General features: G+C 47.0%; 1 protein-coding gene across 4 annotated transcripts in view; it reads left to right on the forward strand.

Annotated features, from left to right (window-relative positions):
* CCDC9B (coiled-coil domain containing 9B) overlaps positions 1–17,764 on the forward strand; it is a 93,129-nt gene that overhangs the window by 47,086 nt on the left and 28,279 nt on the right. For all 4 annotated transcript variants that reach the window (XM_077322900.1, XM_077322902.1, XM_077322898.1 and 1 more), the window contains 4 exons: positions 5,038–5,222; positions 8,202–8,257; positions 10,056–10,100; positions 12,212–12,317. In XM_077322900.1, the coding sequence (XP_077179015.1) occupies positions 5,038–5,222; positions 8,202–8,257; positions 10,056–10,100; positions 12,212–12,317 (392 nt within the window). The remainder of the gene's footprint in view (positions 1–5,037; positions 5,223–8,201; positions 8,258–10,055; positions 10,101–12,211; positions 12,318–17,764) is intronic.

Raw genomic sequence — 17,764 nt, forward strand, 5'->3', positions numbered from 1 at the left:
GTCGTCCACTGCTGGTACGGCAGCCACTGGCACCAGGAGAGACTTGGCACTTTTCTTTGGAGTGGTTTTCTTGGCGGGCTGGGCTTTCGGTGGGGCGCTGCTCACGGCCCTCGGGGCCGCTGTTGCTTTTGTCGGGCAGTGTGCGAGAAAGTGCCCCGCTTGGCCGCAACCCAAGCACAGCCCCTTTTCCATGCGTCGGGTGCGCTCCGACGGCTCCAACTTGGCTCGGGGCTTGACTTTCGCCGGGGTGGAAGTTTTCGCCACGGTTTTGCCTGCCAGGACCTGCACCATTGAAGCTCGCTCCAATCGATTTTCCATCTCCCCAGCCAATTGGACCCACCCTTCAACTGTAAGCGGGTCTTCCAGGAGGAGGCATTTGTCAGCCAGAGTAGGATTGAGGCCCCCCACAAACGACAGCACGCGTTGGGGTTCCGTCCAGTCCGGCACCGAGGAAGCCAGCTCTTTAAACTCCCTGGCGTACTCGACCACTGACAACTTCCCTTGCCGGTGAGCCCTGAGTTTTTTCTCCGCAGTCTCTCGTTCGAACGGTTCCACGTACATCTGGCGCAGGGCTCTCATAAAATGGTTGTAGTCACGGATGGCTTGGGGGTGATAACGGTACAAGTCCACGAACCATTTGGCTGCTTTGCCTTCTAGGGCTTGACCCACGAAACGCACTTTCTCAGCGTCGTCCTGGAAAGTGAACCCCATTTCCATCATGTAGGCCTGGAGGTGCACCAGAAACGTAGGAAAATCGGAGGGGTCCCCAGAAAACTTAGCCTTGAATTTATAGGTGCTCCGCATCTCCACACCCCGGAGGTGGGCAGGTAGGCGCCCCGGGCCCCAATCCGCCGGTGCCGGGGCCGGTACGAGGGGTCTTGCACCATGGCCGATGCCTCGTCCTCTCCCCGCCGCCACTCTTGCTCGTTCCGCTGCCCGTGCCGCCTCTGCTGCTCGCGCTGCCGCTCGCGCCGCTTCTCGCGCCGCTGCTGCCGCCGCCGCCTCGGCTCCCGCAACGTCCGCCGCCGCCGCCGCCGCCGCCGCCGCTGCTGCATCCTCGCCTCCGTCCGCGCCGTCCCCTCCGGCTCCATCACCTCCCGCGCCGCCTTCGTCCTCTCGCTCCTCGTCCTCGCTTTCTCGTTCCCTCTGCGCTCTCGCTCGAGCCTCTGCCTCCGCCTCGATCTCCAGCTGCGCCCTGGCCCTGGCCAACGCCTCAGCATCCGCTGCTGCTTGCGTGTCCGCCATGCCGTGTTCCCGCAGTGCAAGCCCACCACTCGCTCTTCGCAGGCTGGTATCGTGCGCACCACCACCAAGCACTTCCTTCAGCAGGCGTTGCGTTCGGCGCTTCTCCTCCGGATCCAGCCGACCCGAAAGATCCTGCAGCCAGTTAGTCACCCTGTCCAGCTTGTACTGCAAGTCCTGCGTCTCACCCACAGGCTCCAGCGCGTAGCTAGGCAGTCCCAGGTGCTCCGGCCACCTCTCATCCCCAGTAGGGCGGTCGTATCTAGACAATCGCCTGCGCTGGGTGACGTGTCGTTCCAAAAATTCCTCGGGCCCCGGGGTTGTCCCCGAGATTGCCCGCATCATGCCCGAGCTGTGCGGGCCGGCACCCGCGCCGTCGCCCTGGGAGAGGTCCCAATCCAGGCCCTCTCCCTGCTCAGAAAAAGTATGTCCCTCGCCCTGCATTTTGCAGGTGAAAGGAGTTGTGAGATTTGACTTGATGTCAGACGCACAGGAAACTCACAACAAAACTTATTCAAAAGAAAATAGTTTTATTGATTAGCACTATACGCATTGGACTGAAAGTCAAATCTGACTCGAAGCCAGATTTGCCTCAGCTTATCAATACATTTCTCCCGCCCAAAACTTGACAGTTCCCAAGGAGGGGGGTTAGTGAGGAAAGACATATGTGAAACAACAACAGGATTCCAAACTCCCATCCTTGAGAGAAGTGACAACAACCCTGTGAGCCCATAACAAGATAAGGTTAAAATAACATCACTATTCTATTTTATTGCTTACAAACTACAAGGCCGGGGCTAGCAGGCGCCAGGTCCAATTAAACAATATAACTGACATGGAGGAACTCAGGCTAATTTATGACAGAGATTCTACAATCCTGACACACACGGGCAGGATTTAATCGATCTGGGATTGCAATAAAAGCTTCGTGCAGATTCTCCCCTGGAGAACCAGTTTGGCCATACCTGATCTAAACAATCCCCCAAGGCTGCTATTATCCCAACAACAGAAATTAAAACACAGAGACTTTCGGGATAGCAACAGCTTCAGGGGTGTATATGCTTTGATGTACAGTACCATCCTAAACTGGGTTAAGCTCTTTAAAATCACTAAGTTTTCAAGAGTATAACTCTGTTCAGGGTTGCACTGTTGCATTAGGAACACAGCATGTGCAAAAAGGGTTTAATATCTCCTCCCCCCCCCTTGCCCTATTTCCTTAGATTTCTGTTTTCCATCAGGCCCTGAACAAAATAGTAGAAGATTTGATCGTGGCTAATCAAAACTTCCATTCAGCATCAACTTCCGTCTTCCAGATAACATAGTTATAATGAATGGTTTCCTTTTCCAACATTGCCATATGAGATAGTTACCCAAGACTTAGAATTATCTTTTATGTATTTTCTACCTGATTTCCTCACTAACCCATTCCATTATCACATATCTCTGTCAAGCAGTATTGCTAGAACAGGGATCAACACTTCCTTATACACATTTCTCACTAAAAAGAAAATCAATACTTTGAAATATCTTTAAAGCTGTTACTATACAATCCATACAATTAAATCAGTAGGAAGATTCTTCCTTAGGAATACTATTTCAAATAACGGATGTAAATGGAAATTTATCCGAACAAATTTTAATTTAAGCCATATTCCATTTATTTAATAAAATTAATAAATTTATATTTACAGGATTATTCTAAATTTGGAGGGTGGGTAATTTCTATGTTTCTTCTTAGGCTATAAAAGTGAATGTAAAGGATTATTTTCCTCTGGCCAAATCCAGAGTATCTCCCTTGAGTTCAGAACCCGATAAGAAATGACCACAGTTGGACTGCTTTGTAATAAACTAGGAAATGGGGAATAATAATTTCCTGTTATTTTTAATGTAATAGCTACATTCTAGGTCTCACCCCATCATTCATGTACTTCATGCGCAATGATGCATTGCCCTCAGAGCTTTTCTGTTATGAATTTATCTCTTATTTCTTGCACCTGCCTGGCAGGTGAGGTGAGTGTAGTGAGGGAAAGTGGTTAGGAAGAGGGCTCACACAAATCTCTGGAAGGTCTCTTAGAACCAGCACATATTTGAGGTGAGAAGAACCAAGGCCTCCAGATCCCAGTAGGCCTTTACCGGTCTCCTGCAGCAGGAGTACTTGCCCTTTGTTACTCCACCCACATGTGGATGGGCCTGTCAGGTACCTCAACTCCCTTTAGTGGTACAAAAGTAAAGAGTTTGTTGTTCTGTCCCTCCTTTGCCCACCCACACAGGTGTGTCTCCCTGGCAACAAGTCTCTCAGTCTCTAATTTTCCTTCAGTCTATTTTGATCTGTAGCAAAATGCCAAGGAGATTAATTCTGTTTGGGGAAAAAGGTGGGGGTGGCTGTCTTTGAAGGGGAGCAATATGAAACCAGTGAATTACCCACAGACAATAAACGTCATATGACTTGCTGTACATTCAGCTCTCCACTATGGGGTCTCACTTGATACCAGGGAACGGATGGTGGGTTCTTGCCTCCGGTGAACCACGCTGAACTCTTGCTGTGTCGATAGCATTGCTCTCAAATGCAGCCTTTCCCTAAGCAGACTCTTTTAAAAAAGATCTTACCTATTCGAGCAAGACCAGCCCTCAGTGTTATGACCCATGATGGACAACAGCTCCGGGGGGCACCTGGCAGTCCAGGCCCAGCCCTTCCTTTCTCAAAGAACAGTCTTTGACTTGTGAGCTTTATGATGGTTCTGTGGCATTCTCTGAGTGCCCTGCACTAGCACGATTAGTTGCACAGATACACACACACATTTATGGTTGCTGCATGTTGATAGCTAGTGCAATCTAATGGTTAAGACCTTGAGCTGTGAGTAAAGAAGTTCCTGGTTCAAATCTCTCACGTGCTTTCAGGAGATGCAACAGAGCCTGACCAGTGTCCTTTGACACTGTAACCCCAATCTTGCCTCTAGCTTCTGGGGCTCAACAGAATAACAACTGTATGATAACTGCACAACATAGGAAATAACTCATGGCCCTCAGTTCTCTAAATCAGGGGATATTTATTATCAATTAAAAAGGAGATAAGGGAGCGAGCCCACCCATCTCTGTCACAAAGAGGCCAGTTGTGCAGTTTTGAGATCATTGTTCTGGCTACAGAGTGTGCTTAGAAGAAGGAGAAGGACTGGTTCAGAGGCGCTCTGTCATTATATTGATACTGTCCGTTCGTTAAACACATAATGGCAAACTAAGCGCTGCTCTGTATTTTCTAATAGGCAGGTCCCTGCCAAAGACATTTTAAGAGAAACAGAAGATACAAGATTGAAAGGAAAGGATGGCTGAGGGGATGTAACCAATTCACAAGCTGTGATCCATAAGACCACGTGTGAAGTAATTGTTTGGTACTTTAGAAAATTGTTTTGTAGAATTAAAGTCTGTTGCCCTGACCTGGGTGTAGTCTGCACAGGGCTTTTTACCCAGTCCTAGTTCGAATGAATCCCTGCAGTCTACACGGAATTCAATTTGCATTTTGATTTTGGGTGCTTTAAATCTTCCCTCTGCAACATGCACGATTGATTTGGGGTGACCCTACCTTCCCCCCCTCCCCAATGATAACCTGGAGTGGATATAAGCCATGATATTTCAAAAATCGCCAAGAGTAAGAGTAGCAAGCAAACCCGAACAGTGGCCTGCAGTCCAACAGAGCTTAAGAGTGTTGCAGTTGTCACCTTGAACTACTGGCTGTCCCGGGGGTGGGTGGTGGGTGGGGGAGAGGAACTGCATTAATTAGTCACCCTTTTATTCAATTAGGAGAGAGGGGCATCTCCCCAGAAGAGTCCAGGAGGCAAAGGTGGTACCCTAGCTGGAAGAGAGAGGTCAGAATATATGCGGTGGAAGAAGGAGCGGGATCAGATTGACCTTGAGCGACTGGCACGTCACAAGAATGCAAGGGGAGAATGGCGACGGGCTTGGGACATAGAAAAATCAGAGTGTCTGTAAGTCACCTCCAACTTAATACACCCTGGATCTGAAGCCTGCAAAGAGGTCGATAGTAGGAACCATATCCTAGAGGGAAGCAGACCACTGACGGGAAGCAATATTTCTACTTATACCCTCGGGGATGTGTTCATGCCAGTTTTACGTGACTTGTGATAACTGTATAAAGAAGATAGTACATCATTGTCTCTGCATCAACAGATGACTCAAATTCAATGTCCCACAGTGGATCTATTATAACTCCAGGGTGCATACAACTGATAAGGGAAGGAAGCATCTTGCAATGTTCAGAAAAGTCCCTCTTAGAAATGCAGACATCATGGCCTTGTGCACATGATAGCCCCACTTGTAAGGGAGGGAGAGCAAGAGTTGGTTTTGAAACATCGATTGCAGGGGAGAAAATTCACATGGTCACCTCCTCCATGCAGCCGCCCAGCAGGTGATCAGAAGATTACACAGAAAGAGAGGGTGGGGCAGACCCCTAGCCAGGAGATTTTTAGGTGGGGGGGGGAGCAAATGAGTAAAATAGTGGCAAGCAACTCATTATTTATTTAGTTTATCATAAATGAACTATGATGTGGTGCAAAGTCTCTGCATGGGTCCATTCTGCAAAGAAGGTTAAATGATAATCCTTTTCGTCTGAAATCAAATATCCCCTTCCTTTATTTGCACATGATGACCAGAGTCTTGTAAATGCATGAAGCACCCCCCCCAAATGGGAATTCCCCCCCCACACACACACTGAAGTACCCCCATGCAAGTGTCTGTTTCTTCCTCAGCGCATGAAATGCGGCTTTGCTAACAGAGATCACAGGAGAAGGTGCATTTTGGATGGATGTCCCCCTTGATTCACAACACCATCTTCCATTGACCCCCCTCACCCCCAAATCCTAGCCCCCCTGCCCTAGTTTGGCTCCACATAAGTTGCTATAGGAAGACACAAGAATAGCTATAGACACTCAGGCTGGAATATAATAGGGTGGCCAATCTCCAGGAGGGGCCTGTAGATCTTGCAGAATTACAAGAGTAGAGAGATCACTTCCTCTGGAGAAAATGGCTGTTTCAGGGGATAGAGTCTAAAGTATTATACCTGATGAATGTCCCTCCCCACCTTCCCTGGGCTCTAGCACCTGAATCTCTAGAAATCCCCCAGCATGGGGTTGGCCAGCCTGACATGTATGTGCACACACACGTGTCCTTCAGTTACAGCCCGCTTGGTGTGCAGGAGAAGGCAAAGACGTTTTGCTTCAGGCAGTTGGGAAGAGAAGCTGGGGAGGCTCCCCTCCATGGAGACAGAGGCTGGCTCTCCCCAGTTAAAAGAAAAGTCAAAATTGTTGCCAGCACCACCTCATTGCTACCATTTTACAGTGGTTTTAAAGTGCTGTGATGCTCTGATCCACTGTGGGCTTGTGGTGGAGAATACTTTCCCCCTACCCAAGTGTTTTCAAAGGCCAAATCAGCTGCATGGACACCAGCACACACTGTCAAAGGGTCACAAGTCCACTTGTGAGAGGCAGAATATAGAGGCTGCTGCTGCTGCTGCCACCCATTCCCTCTCATCCCAAGCCCCACATGGGGCCCCCAGAAGCTTCTACCATAATGTGCTACAGTGCTGCAGATCAGAGGAATCCATGCCTGGCCGGAGCTAAAGGCCTATGTTGCCTGCTTCAGAGCACAGCAGGAGCAACTACTTTGTGCAGGAAGCAAAGTGCAAAGGGAAAGCCTGCGAGGGAGACAGGAGGAGGGGAAAAGACTCTCTCCCCCATTGACAAAGCCTGGGAGAGAGGCAGGAGGAGGGAAGAGAATCCCCCGTCATTTGCAAAGCTGGGAGTGAGGTGGGAGGGCAGAAGACGAGTGACAGATTTCACAACAGCCCCTAGTGCTGATTGGAGGGGCATTCATAATGCTTGATGGGCCCCTGCCTTTTTGTGCACCACTGTGGCTAAGGGCCTGGAGAGGGGGCAGCGGGATTTCTTCTGCTCTCCCACCCGGCACATAGGCACTGGACTTATGACTCCTTTCATGCTGGCCAAGAGCCAGGCAGACTGATTACCCTGTTCTATTAGAGAATGCCTTGCAGGCATTCCAAGTGATTCTAATGGCATATAGATTATTCTTTATCAGATAACTCAGTTACAGACACTCAGAGTAATGAGGCGCCATGCCTGGATTCATGGCGCTAGAATCTGGGGGCAATCCAAAGAAGGTAGGTCTCAGGCCAGCTTTTTCACACAATTAACTTATGAATTTCAAGCCTACAGGATGCGATGATAGTCCTTTCTTTTATGGATTTTTAAATGGATTATATAAAGTCAGGATGATCAGCAAAAATAGGTAAGTGGCACTTTACTGTTCAGAGGCAGCATGCTTCTGAGAACCACTTCCTGGGAACATATGAGGAGGCAGGACTGTTGCCTTTGGCCCAGAAGCATGACAAGCTCCCCAAAAGCCTCCAGTTGCAGTTACTGGAGAGAGGGTGCTGGACCCTACGCACCCTTGCTTGGATTCTGCAGGCTCTTCTTACAGCATAATTCCCCAGCAACTCTCAGCATACTTAAAAATATGATGGCTATAAGGTTGGTTGGTTGATTATGCAAGGAAGAAGTGTCTAAAGATTCATAGGGAATTTTCACAGGGTAGCCCATCGCTATCCATATGGAGGGATATACTGATTCATATTTGATGGAATATTTTAGGACCAAACTAGTGTAAAATAGGGTGGGCTCTGGTTTGTAGTGGAAATGATGTGTGCAGGCGGGGTGAAGTCACTTAAACCTTGCCCCTTTTCCCCACTGTACCTGTACAAACATACTCTGTAGCTTGAAGCATGTTTCATCCATCTCAGCTCACTTCCTGCATTGTAAATGCCAGCATGACATCTATTGGCCTGTAGTGTGAAAGGAAACGTGGGCAAAATTATTTTCAGTACATTTTGCCAGTCATTTCATACCTGCAATGGTCTTTCTTTTAACTTGCAGGTTTGAAGATACTAAGGGCGGGGAACTAGTTGTGGATTGTGTTCACAGTAAGAAAGGTCAGTAAGGGCTTGATTAAATCGAAATATGTTTCTGTCAGTTATGAAAGGATGCAAATCTTGGCACTTTTTTGCTTTGGTTTGTTCTGCCAGAATGCTAAAAATGTTATTGTACTTCTGTTTTTGTGAAAGGCATCGTTCAGACAACATATGCTTCAAGATATAGGATAGCAGCCCAGTGGAGTCAGAGCTTCTGCCACTGCAGGAGGGGAGGGGTTATTCCATGATCAGTCTCTGGAGGATGACAGATACAATGGACTCCTTGACAGTTCTTCTACCTGACATGGCTGCCTGACGACACAGAGAGAGGCCAGGACTTAGAAGAAGAAGAGTTGGGTTTTATGGCTCACTTTTAACTACCTGCAGGAGTATCAAAGTGGTTTATAGTCACCTTCCCTTCTTTTCCCCACAATAGACACTCTGTGAGGTAGGTGGGACTGAGAGAGTTCTGAGAGAACTGCGACTGGCCTAAGGTCACCCAACTGGCTGCATGTGGAGGAGGAGTGGGGAATCCAACCCAGCTGCTGCTCTTAACCAGTACATCAAGCTTACCTCTCCCCTGGGAGCTAAGATGTGATGAGCAGACACAGTGGCCAAGGGCTTTGCTACCCAGAGCACCCAATGGTAGAAAGAAGGGATGAGTCGTTAATGTTGGGTTAGGTTTCCAATTGGCCAGCAAGAGGCTCCATCAGATTAATCCCCATCCCCTCCCCAAAGCCTGGGAGATGGCTTTGAAAGGGGAAGCCTGTGACTCAAACCCTCTTTGCACACTGAGGCCACCTACCATTGATAGAGTAGACGGTAGTTTAAGCTTATAATTTTTATATAGTAGCTTTTTCAGTGTTCTGATTTTTACTTGTGAGCTGTCCTGACATCTTCTTTTGGAATGGCAAGATAAGAATCCCATAATGTCTTTGGGAAGCATAAAAATAATAGTCTTCTTATTGTAGTCGGTCTTAGTTTCTACTGGAATGTGAAAACATGAGATTTAGAACAAGCCAGTGAGGAAATCACGGACAATTTCCAGACATTGAGCCAAACAAATATAAAGGCAATATTTTATGAAATGTTGGGAGTTTTCACTTTGTGCACAAATACAAAACCATGATGTTCACTTTCATTGCTCACTACTATTATACAAGCCCCTTTCTCGATGTACTTAACACAGAGGTATGCATTTTCAGCCCTCAGATGTTGGAGCCACCAAGGCCAATTCTGCACCAGTGGTGCCATTCCTGGCTGCTGCCAGCATGTTATGGTGGAGCTGCATGCTCCACTGCTTTCTGTGTCCCCTCAGGGGACACATTTCGGCGGTGGATGTTGTCTGCCCCAGATTTCTGTGTTCCAACAGATGCAGCCAAGTTGGAAAGGTTTTGCTGCACGGGGTGGGTGGGTGGGTGTCGAAGCACCATGGAGCTGTGGGGCATTTTCTGTCCCCTTAAGGCCTCTGTAGGAGGGGAGGAGCCAGGCCAGGGGCTGGACATGTCCTGCAGCCTCTTTCACGTCCACATTGACCTGTGGCCCCATTAGTCCCTGCAGCAAAAAAGGGAATGTGGAACAACAGAAATCCTGATCCGCGCCAGGCCTGGGCCAGGGCCAGGATAATGGCAATGTTGTGTGGGATTAGCCCTGCGGCCAGATGAGTGCTAACCCAGCCTTTTCTGCCTGTGCAGAATCAGCCCAAGTCTCTCATTTCCACAGTGTTTTTTTGTCTTGCTTTCTTAGGCAATCAGTACTATGCTGCTGGGGAACAGGGGAGCCTATTTATATTACTGATTTTTATGCTTTGTATTTTTAGGTGCAAGAAATGTCAGGAAGTCCCAGCATCGATCTGAAGGAAAAAGTGAGTAGGAGCCAGGAATAATCTTTTAGCTGTTCAGTTATATGGTAAAAGCTGATTTATTGCACCAATGAACTATCAAGAGGCTTACAAACACATAACTCAGAATGGACATTTTTGCCCCAGTTATTTTTGCCCATGATTCCAGATCCAGAGGAACATGCAGGGTTCCCAGGTACCCCTGGCGACCAGCAGGGATAGTGGGTGACTTGCCAGTAGGTTTACCTGGTAAAGCAGGCCTAGGCTTGCAGATGTGGCAACACAGCAACATCACCATTGCTGGGGATGTTCTGGTATTTGGGCAAAATGCTATGGCAGAAATCATTTTTACTGCAGAATTTTACTAGAGTATCTGAGTGTTGCTGGCAACATGATAATGTCCCTTCTGCCACCAGAAGTGACATTGCTGTGTTACCAATGATGCCAAGACTAGTTTTTCTGCTTGTAAGTTTCCAGCCAGTCAGCTGACCAATGCAGGGGGGTGGGGGTGATGCAAAGCAGGGAATTCCTTGTACCTGGCAGGGGCCTGAAAACCCTAACATACCCTTTATACTGGGGATCATGTACTTTTTCAGCCTGTCAACTGGTCATTGTAGATATGTCTGTAGGCTTAGGGTTGCATCCTTCTTCTTCCATGGCCATGCTGCTGCCATTATAACTATCCCCTGCACCATTGCTGTTTGAAGAGGGATGTTTTAGAGACCAGATACTCAAGGTGGCTAACAGAATGCTAGATGGCAAGAAGGGCATTGAGAACAGAACACCAAGGCTTGGGTCCTAAGCAGAACAAGTAGAGTGGAGCCAGGAAAAGTCAGTGCCCCCTTTCACCCTTCACAGTTTTAGGTGCCCTTGAAAACTGTGCTTATGTGGGTCAGTGGACCTACCAGGAAAAATAGCCTGTTTCCTACTGCACTTTCCAACAACGTTCAAATTCTTCCTCCAGCCAAAGGTTATTTCTGCCACCTTAAATGGATCTTGCTCTGCAAGGAGAGCCTCTTAGATTGGAGGGAGTGGTACGTAGTCTACTGTTCTGAGTAGAATAGGAAGGTACATGCTGGTATGGAGCACAGAGTGGGGGTTTGTTGCGGGAGGGAAGTGTCATGGCCCCCACCAAGCTGGTTCTGGATTCTGGCTTGGAAGCCTCTGAGGAGGAGCCAGAAACATGGCCGGGAGAGAGCAGGAAACTCCGAGAGACCCCTGCAGTGTGGATACACCTGCCTACTTCTGCCTTTGAGGAATCTGCAGTTGGAGATCCTGCAACAGAGTTTCCTCTGTCTCTCCCCCCCCCCCCAGGTCCTCAGTGCCAGTTCAGGAAGAGGCCCACAAAGCCCACCAGAATCTGCCTTCTCCCAGCAAGAGTGGCAGAGACAGTGGGCTCATGCTAGGTAGCCCAGTGAAGACATCTTGCAGCCTGTGCTCCACCTTTGCAAGATTTTGGTCCCAGTTAAGCCTGGACAAGATGAGCCCCAGGTGCTGCTTCCAGAGCCAGCGGAGCTGCTGTCATCTCAGCCCATTTAATTCTTGGGCTGTGTGGGGAGGCTTGCTGGAGCAACCAGTCCACTAGGCACAAGCTCCCACTGATGCTCAAGCCTTGCTATCTATGCCTGAGGGCTCTACTCCAGAGGGAACTTGACTGACCTGTCTGCAGAAGGGAGGGCAGGGCAGGGCATTGCCCTCCCTTCTTCTGCAAATAGAAATGCCCCTCTGTTGGAGGAACTGCTGAGCTGACAGACTTTGGGACTTTGAAAATTGACATTTTTACACTCTTCAGCAGGATTCCTTGGCTGCATCCATATGTCACTGGATGCTGCGCTGTAGTGATAACTTACATTTGGATTGTTCTGTCTAAGTAGGCAAATACTGTTGCAAATAATTGCTGTCCTGCACAATATCCAACACTCTATGCATGTGGCCCCTGTCTCTCCAGTGTTCTAGAGATTAGTTGAACCTCCTAGTTCTAGACCATGAATAATATAATCAGCCTCCCAGTCAGGCCCTTATTGCTACTGGACCCTGCTTCAAGCACAGAGCTCCAAGTTCTAAGGGAGGCCCCTTGGATCTGCCCTGATGCTGCACTGGCTAGACTACACTTCTGCTTATGTTCTGTTTTTCAGGCGGAGGACCACACAGAATGGGCACCAGTGAGTCTGCTTCCAGAACATTGCCAGTAATGAGCAGTAAAGCTAGAGGAAAGGACCGATTGACAGGCAGAGCCAGACGGTAAGGGAGAAGATATAGAAGGACCATCATTGCATCTTGGAGATATTCTCCACCTGTCTTTGGATAAGAAATGTGGTATGTGGTATCCACTATCGAATGAAGCTCCATTATATGTTACTTGTTTGGATAACGGCAAATTGAATCATTGCAGTATTAAAAATGAAATTGTTAGCAGAGAGATTACATGTCTAGGAACTGTACAGTCTTTATATTTAACATTTACATTGGTGATACTGGCTGGATTTGGCTTTCTGTGAGATTGGTGCATTTAAAGAAATGGGTTAGCTCTTTAATGTTAATTTAATATTTGGCTTGGCTCTAAGAACCAATAACACAGATCATGATTTGGGTTTATTTAAATAGTTTCCCCAGTTCTGAAGGGGAGCAGCTGGATCAGTAGCATTCACAAATCTATTTGATCACTAATCACAGGGCAAAGTCACCATATGTTGACCATATGTTGACATTTCTTATGCAGCATTACGACATACATTCTCTTGCGATTGAAAATTGAAAAAATCAATTTCTATTATGCGCTTTCTACAAAAAAAAAAATCTGACATCTAAGCACGGGCAGCTGTATTTGTCTTTGCAACAAAGAGTTCTGTGAGACCTTAAAGAACAAATGATTTGGCTTCAGTTTTGACATAGTAAAGTCCTTATCATCAGATGCTTATCCAGAAAAAAAGGTATACAGAAAAAATTGTAAACAGTGACCAGAAGTCATGATCCTTCCATTTAATGGCCTTTTGGCTGCTCAATTTACATTTATTGTCTTTATACCTGTATATATACACATTTCTGCCAGTTAAGGATAACAGTTGATAAAGTAGGCTAGAGTCCACGTAAGTGTATGTCAATAAACAACAGATGAGTAATAGGATACACCCGTGCCTACCAGTTCCCAAAGAAACGTCATAAGCACACTTTTGGCACGCTGAATGAGATGAACGACTCAGATGAGAGTGTGCTTAACATTATTTATCTTCCTTGGTGTATTTACTGAAAATAATCCTATGACTGAACTCAGTGGCTGCTAGAAAAAGAGAGGCTGTTTGTGGGTCACATCAGAAAAAATGATTGGGGAATAAACTAGAAGTTTATTTTTAATCTGGACAACTTTTCCTTCTTGTGTTTGTGTTACTTGAACTGTCTAAAATTTTAAAGTAGATAAGTTCTTTGGGGGTCAGCTTAAATTGGACTTTATGATGTGTCCAAAATTCAGTCACCAGTTCAGTTGCGTTCAAATCAGTCTCTTCCTGATCTGATCAGATCAATGTTTCTTTATCCTACTCTGAAGGAGGAGATTTCCTAAGGAGGTGGTGAGCTCCCCCGACTGGCAGTCTTCTGGCAGCGGCTAGACAGATACTTATCCTGGATGCTTTGGACTGATCCTGCCCTGAGCAGGAGGTTGGACTAGATGGCTGCATGGCCCCTTCCAGCTCTATGGTTCTATGATTCTATCCTTCTGATTGGCCCCTGTGAGGTCAGAAAACCCCCACAGCTGTGCCAAATCCCACTGCTGCTGTCGCCCTCTTCTCCTCTCTCTCCAGTGGTGCCAGAAACAAACTGGGAAGCTACCTGATGCCACCAATACTTAACTAAATGGGATGGAGAACACATGGCCACTGCTAGTTTGCCATTGCCATTTACAAGTGATTTTAAAATGCTGCCAGGGCCCAATCCTGGCACAGAGCTCTTTCCCCCTGCACCTTTGCATGTGCCAAAACAGACACGAGTGGGCTTATATCCCCAGTGTTTGTTTTGCCACTTGAAAAGGCATTGGGGCAGGGGGTGGGGGTGGGCGGTGGGGAGAGCTCAGGTCCTCCTGTGCAGTATTTTGCAGTGACAGACTTGCGGTGGCCATGAGTCCTCCCTCGCATTTGGCCTCCCATTTAGCCAGCCAGACAAAGTCATACATCCAGCCCTCTGAACTGAATGTGCTGCCATTGAGAGGCCTTGCCTAGTTGTCACGGGTTCCACAAGCCAGCACAGGAGCAATAAATGGCACCATTGCCATTTACCACTATCATGCTCCAGGGAGACTGGCATTCTCCGCTCCTCTCTCCGTTAAAACACTTCAGGCAGCAAGACCAAATAGGTGTGGTGTATTTTCATTGGTCAGTGTAACAGGATTCACAAGATAAGAAACTTTAATTAATGAATAAAAATATTACACATGTTCTGTCCAAATATTTCAGCATGAGCGAGTTAAAAACAAAAGGTGAAAACAGTCACTAGGTACTTCCTTAATTCTGTTTGTACAGGGCAGGCTAGCTTTACTTGAAATATTGGGGTGAATTTTGGTGTACATTTCTCCACAACTGCTGATAATGCATTAACCATTCCTAACTTTGATTTTGACTACAGTTCTAGGCCAAGGTTTGATTTTGGCACTCCACAAGATAAAACAGCATGCCCCTCATGATCCTCCTGATATGCAAGATTGCCATTTTGCATGAAAAGGGCAGATGCCTTTTCCATGCACATATACCTTTTTATGTGTAAACAGATTAATTAAACAGAGTTACATTCATGTGAACTGAAGCTGTACACGCACGGAAAACAGGCAGAGGGGTTGTGGGTGGTATGCTCCTGTTATATAGTGTTGGAGTACCAAAATCAAATGTGTGAACAAGGCCCAAAGCAGCCTGAATTGGAACAATAAAATTAGCATAGCTTTTGTTTGTAAACAATATAATAGCACTCATTTGACCAATTCCAAACCAAAATGTTTCTAATAGTTGGTTGATTAGTCTCTCTCTCTCTCTCTCTCTCTCTCTCTCTCTCTCAGTAATGGGTAATGTTTATGATAGCCATCTGACGGAGAGGCTGATTCTGTGAAGGCAAAGGAGTGGCAGGTTACAGTAGATGAACGATAGGGATGTGAGTGTCCTGCATAGTGCAGGGGGTTGGACTAGATGACCCATGAGGTCCCTTCCAACTCTATGATTCTATGACTTTTAAAGCTATTATTTGAGGGAAGAATCAGGATCAGAAACCTCTCAGCACTCCAAGCCACATTGAGCAATGTGAGGGTTTGTAAGTGAGTTCTCCTAATGAACATGAAGTCAGAGGACCCCCACCTGCCTTGGATCACATGTCACATATTGCTATATTTTCTACTAGCTCCATATTCTTCCAGGTCACACAGAACTGCAATGGCTCCATTATCCCCTTCCCATCTTTCAGTGTCCTATAGGAATCCAAGTAATGGCATGTATTGTTTGTGCCCAGTGATGTGACTGCTTAAGAAGATGCCTTTTTAAAAAGTTTATTTGGTGTAGATGCAAGCAGTGTATATTGCACCTTTATTTTCACAAATAGTATTGGTAGGGAAATTGAAAGTTACTGTGATTGACAGGTCTGGACAGGCTGAAAGAATGTTCTTACAAGGAAGGAGAACTTGTCACCTGCTTCTTTGGTCTCTCTGGGGCTTTTTGCACGCCTTCAAAATAGCACAATGGTTGCCAATTGAAAACGCTACTGATTTGCTGTTTTGCACAACGTCGTCGACAATCTGCCACACACCTGAAACCAATCTGCAAAACGCGCTTCCTTGTAGCGCTTTCAGGGAAATCCCCAAAAGTGGATTCACCCTCCGGAAAGCGATACAGTCCTGCAACCAATCTGCAACACTAGCGAAAAAGACCTGTGCGTTAACATTGTTGCGGTTTCTACAAAGTCCCTCCCCCTGGCTCTCTTCTCTGATCTTCCGGTGAAGCGATCGCCATTTTTTTTTCTCCGAGCGAGCGGGGATAAACGCACCAGCGAGCCTCTTTCAGTTTAGAGGCTTCCCCGGCTTCAGTCCCTCCCCTTCAGTCACTAAGCACACTTCAGTCACTAAGCACACTACTAAGCAGTCACTTTATTTTTTACACATTCATTCAGCCGAAAATCGGGCCCGTGAGGGGGGGGGGAATTTTTTTTTTCACTCGGAGGGAGCGTGGCAACGATCAAACGACAGCTCAAACACACCAGGCAGCTGGATGGGTCTCTCCGTTGCAACGAATTAACACAGATTCATTGCAATGGGTCTGTTTTTTTTTTAAAAAAAACCTTTTTTAAAGGGAAAGGGGCTGTTTGGGAGCATGCTAACGGCTGCCCATTGGCTGCTTGACGGCCAGGGGTGGGACGAGCTCGGCAATAGCGCTTCCTTTCTAGCGATTTCTGCCGAGACCGGAAGCCTGTGGGAAACGCTACAAAACGCAACTGGATTCCACTACAAAGGCAGGTATGCATAACGACGAATTCCACTATTTTGAATGGCGATTTTTCATTCAGTGACCAATTTGCTACAAAGATCCCGGTGCGTAAAGCCCCTCTGTTTTCTCAAGGCAACCACAGTATGTGCTGGCCAAGTCACCCTTGGCCCCACTCGAAATGATCCCGAGACTTGTCCTAAACCCTAGGGCAGGGGTCGTCAAACTGCGGCCCTCCAGATGTCCATGGACTACAATTCCCAGGAGCCCCTGCCAGTGTTCGCTGGCAGGGGCTCCTGGGAATTGTAGTCCATGGACATCTGGAGGGCCGCAGTTTGACGACCCCTGCCCTAGGGCTTGATTGTCCCCAAGAAGCCCCTTCCTCATGCAGCCAGGGCAGATTTGTGCCTAACCAATTCTTCCACACTTGTAGATGATGTTGTAGTGTTTGTAGAGTATGATGGATAACTAGCTCTTTCAAGAACAGACTGTATCACTCAAGCAAATACCCTGAAATCCCTCAACACCATGACTCTAAGAAGCTGAATGAACGAATTATATTTGCTCTGGCTTATTTGCATGGAGAATATGAGTTCAACCATAATCCTCAATGTCTCTTTGTCTTTCTCAGAGTCGTCGAGTGGCAGTTCTGATCAGGAGGGGTGGAAGATGGGGGTCCCTTCCCACATGTCCTCTAGTCAAATTCATATTGATTAACATTTATGCATTATCAACAATACATGTAGACGTGCATTAGTTCAATACATTATTCATATTTAATATTGTGAAAGATTAAAACTGCAGTTCCCCACACTCACAGTTTAGCTGGCATGCCCATTCACAAATCCCCCTGATAAAGAACTAGCAGAATGAAAGTAACTGCGGGTTCTTTGCACAGAGCTAAAAACAGAAATCACCCTTGAAGAAAGAACACTTCCTAAGTAACCTCTTAAAGTTCCATTGTCTTGGTGTAGTGGTTAAAAGCGAGTTTAGTGCAGCGATTGGCAACTAGGGTTATGCAATTTGCTTCGAATGGCCCTGATTCAGAGACGGATTGCTCTGAGGCAGTCTGAAATGCACTGCCCATCAAAAAAACTGAGCCAGAGCAGCCCGCTTTGGAGTGCTTCAGACCTTTTCAGAGCACTTTGGCAGCAGCCGTTTAAAATTTTAAGTGGCCACTTACCTTTCCTTCCTGGCCCTGGAAAGTCAAAGGCGCCATTGACTTTAATGGGAATTTTGGCTTTT

This window comes from Paroedura picta, chromosome 2 (genome assembly GCF_049243985.1).
Source record: "Paroedura picta isolate Pp20150507F chromosome 2, Ppicta_v3.0, whole genome shotgun sequence".
NCBI classification, from domain to species: Eukaryota; Metazoa; Chordata; class Lepidosauria; order Squamata; family Gekkonidae; genus Paroedura; species Paroedura picta.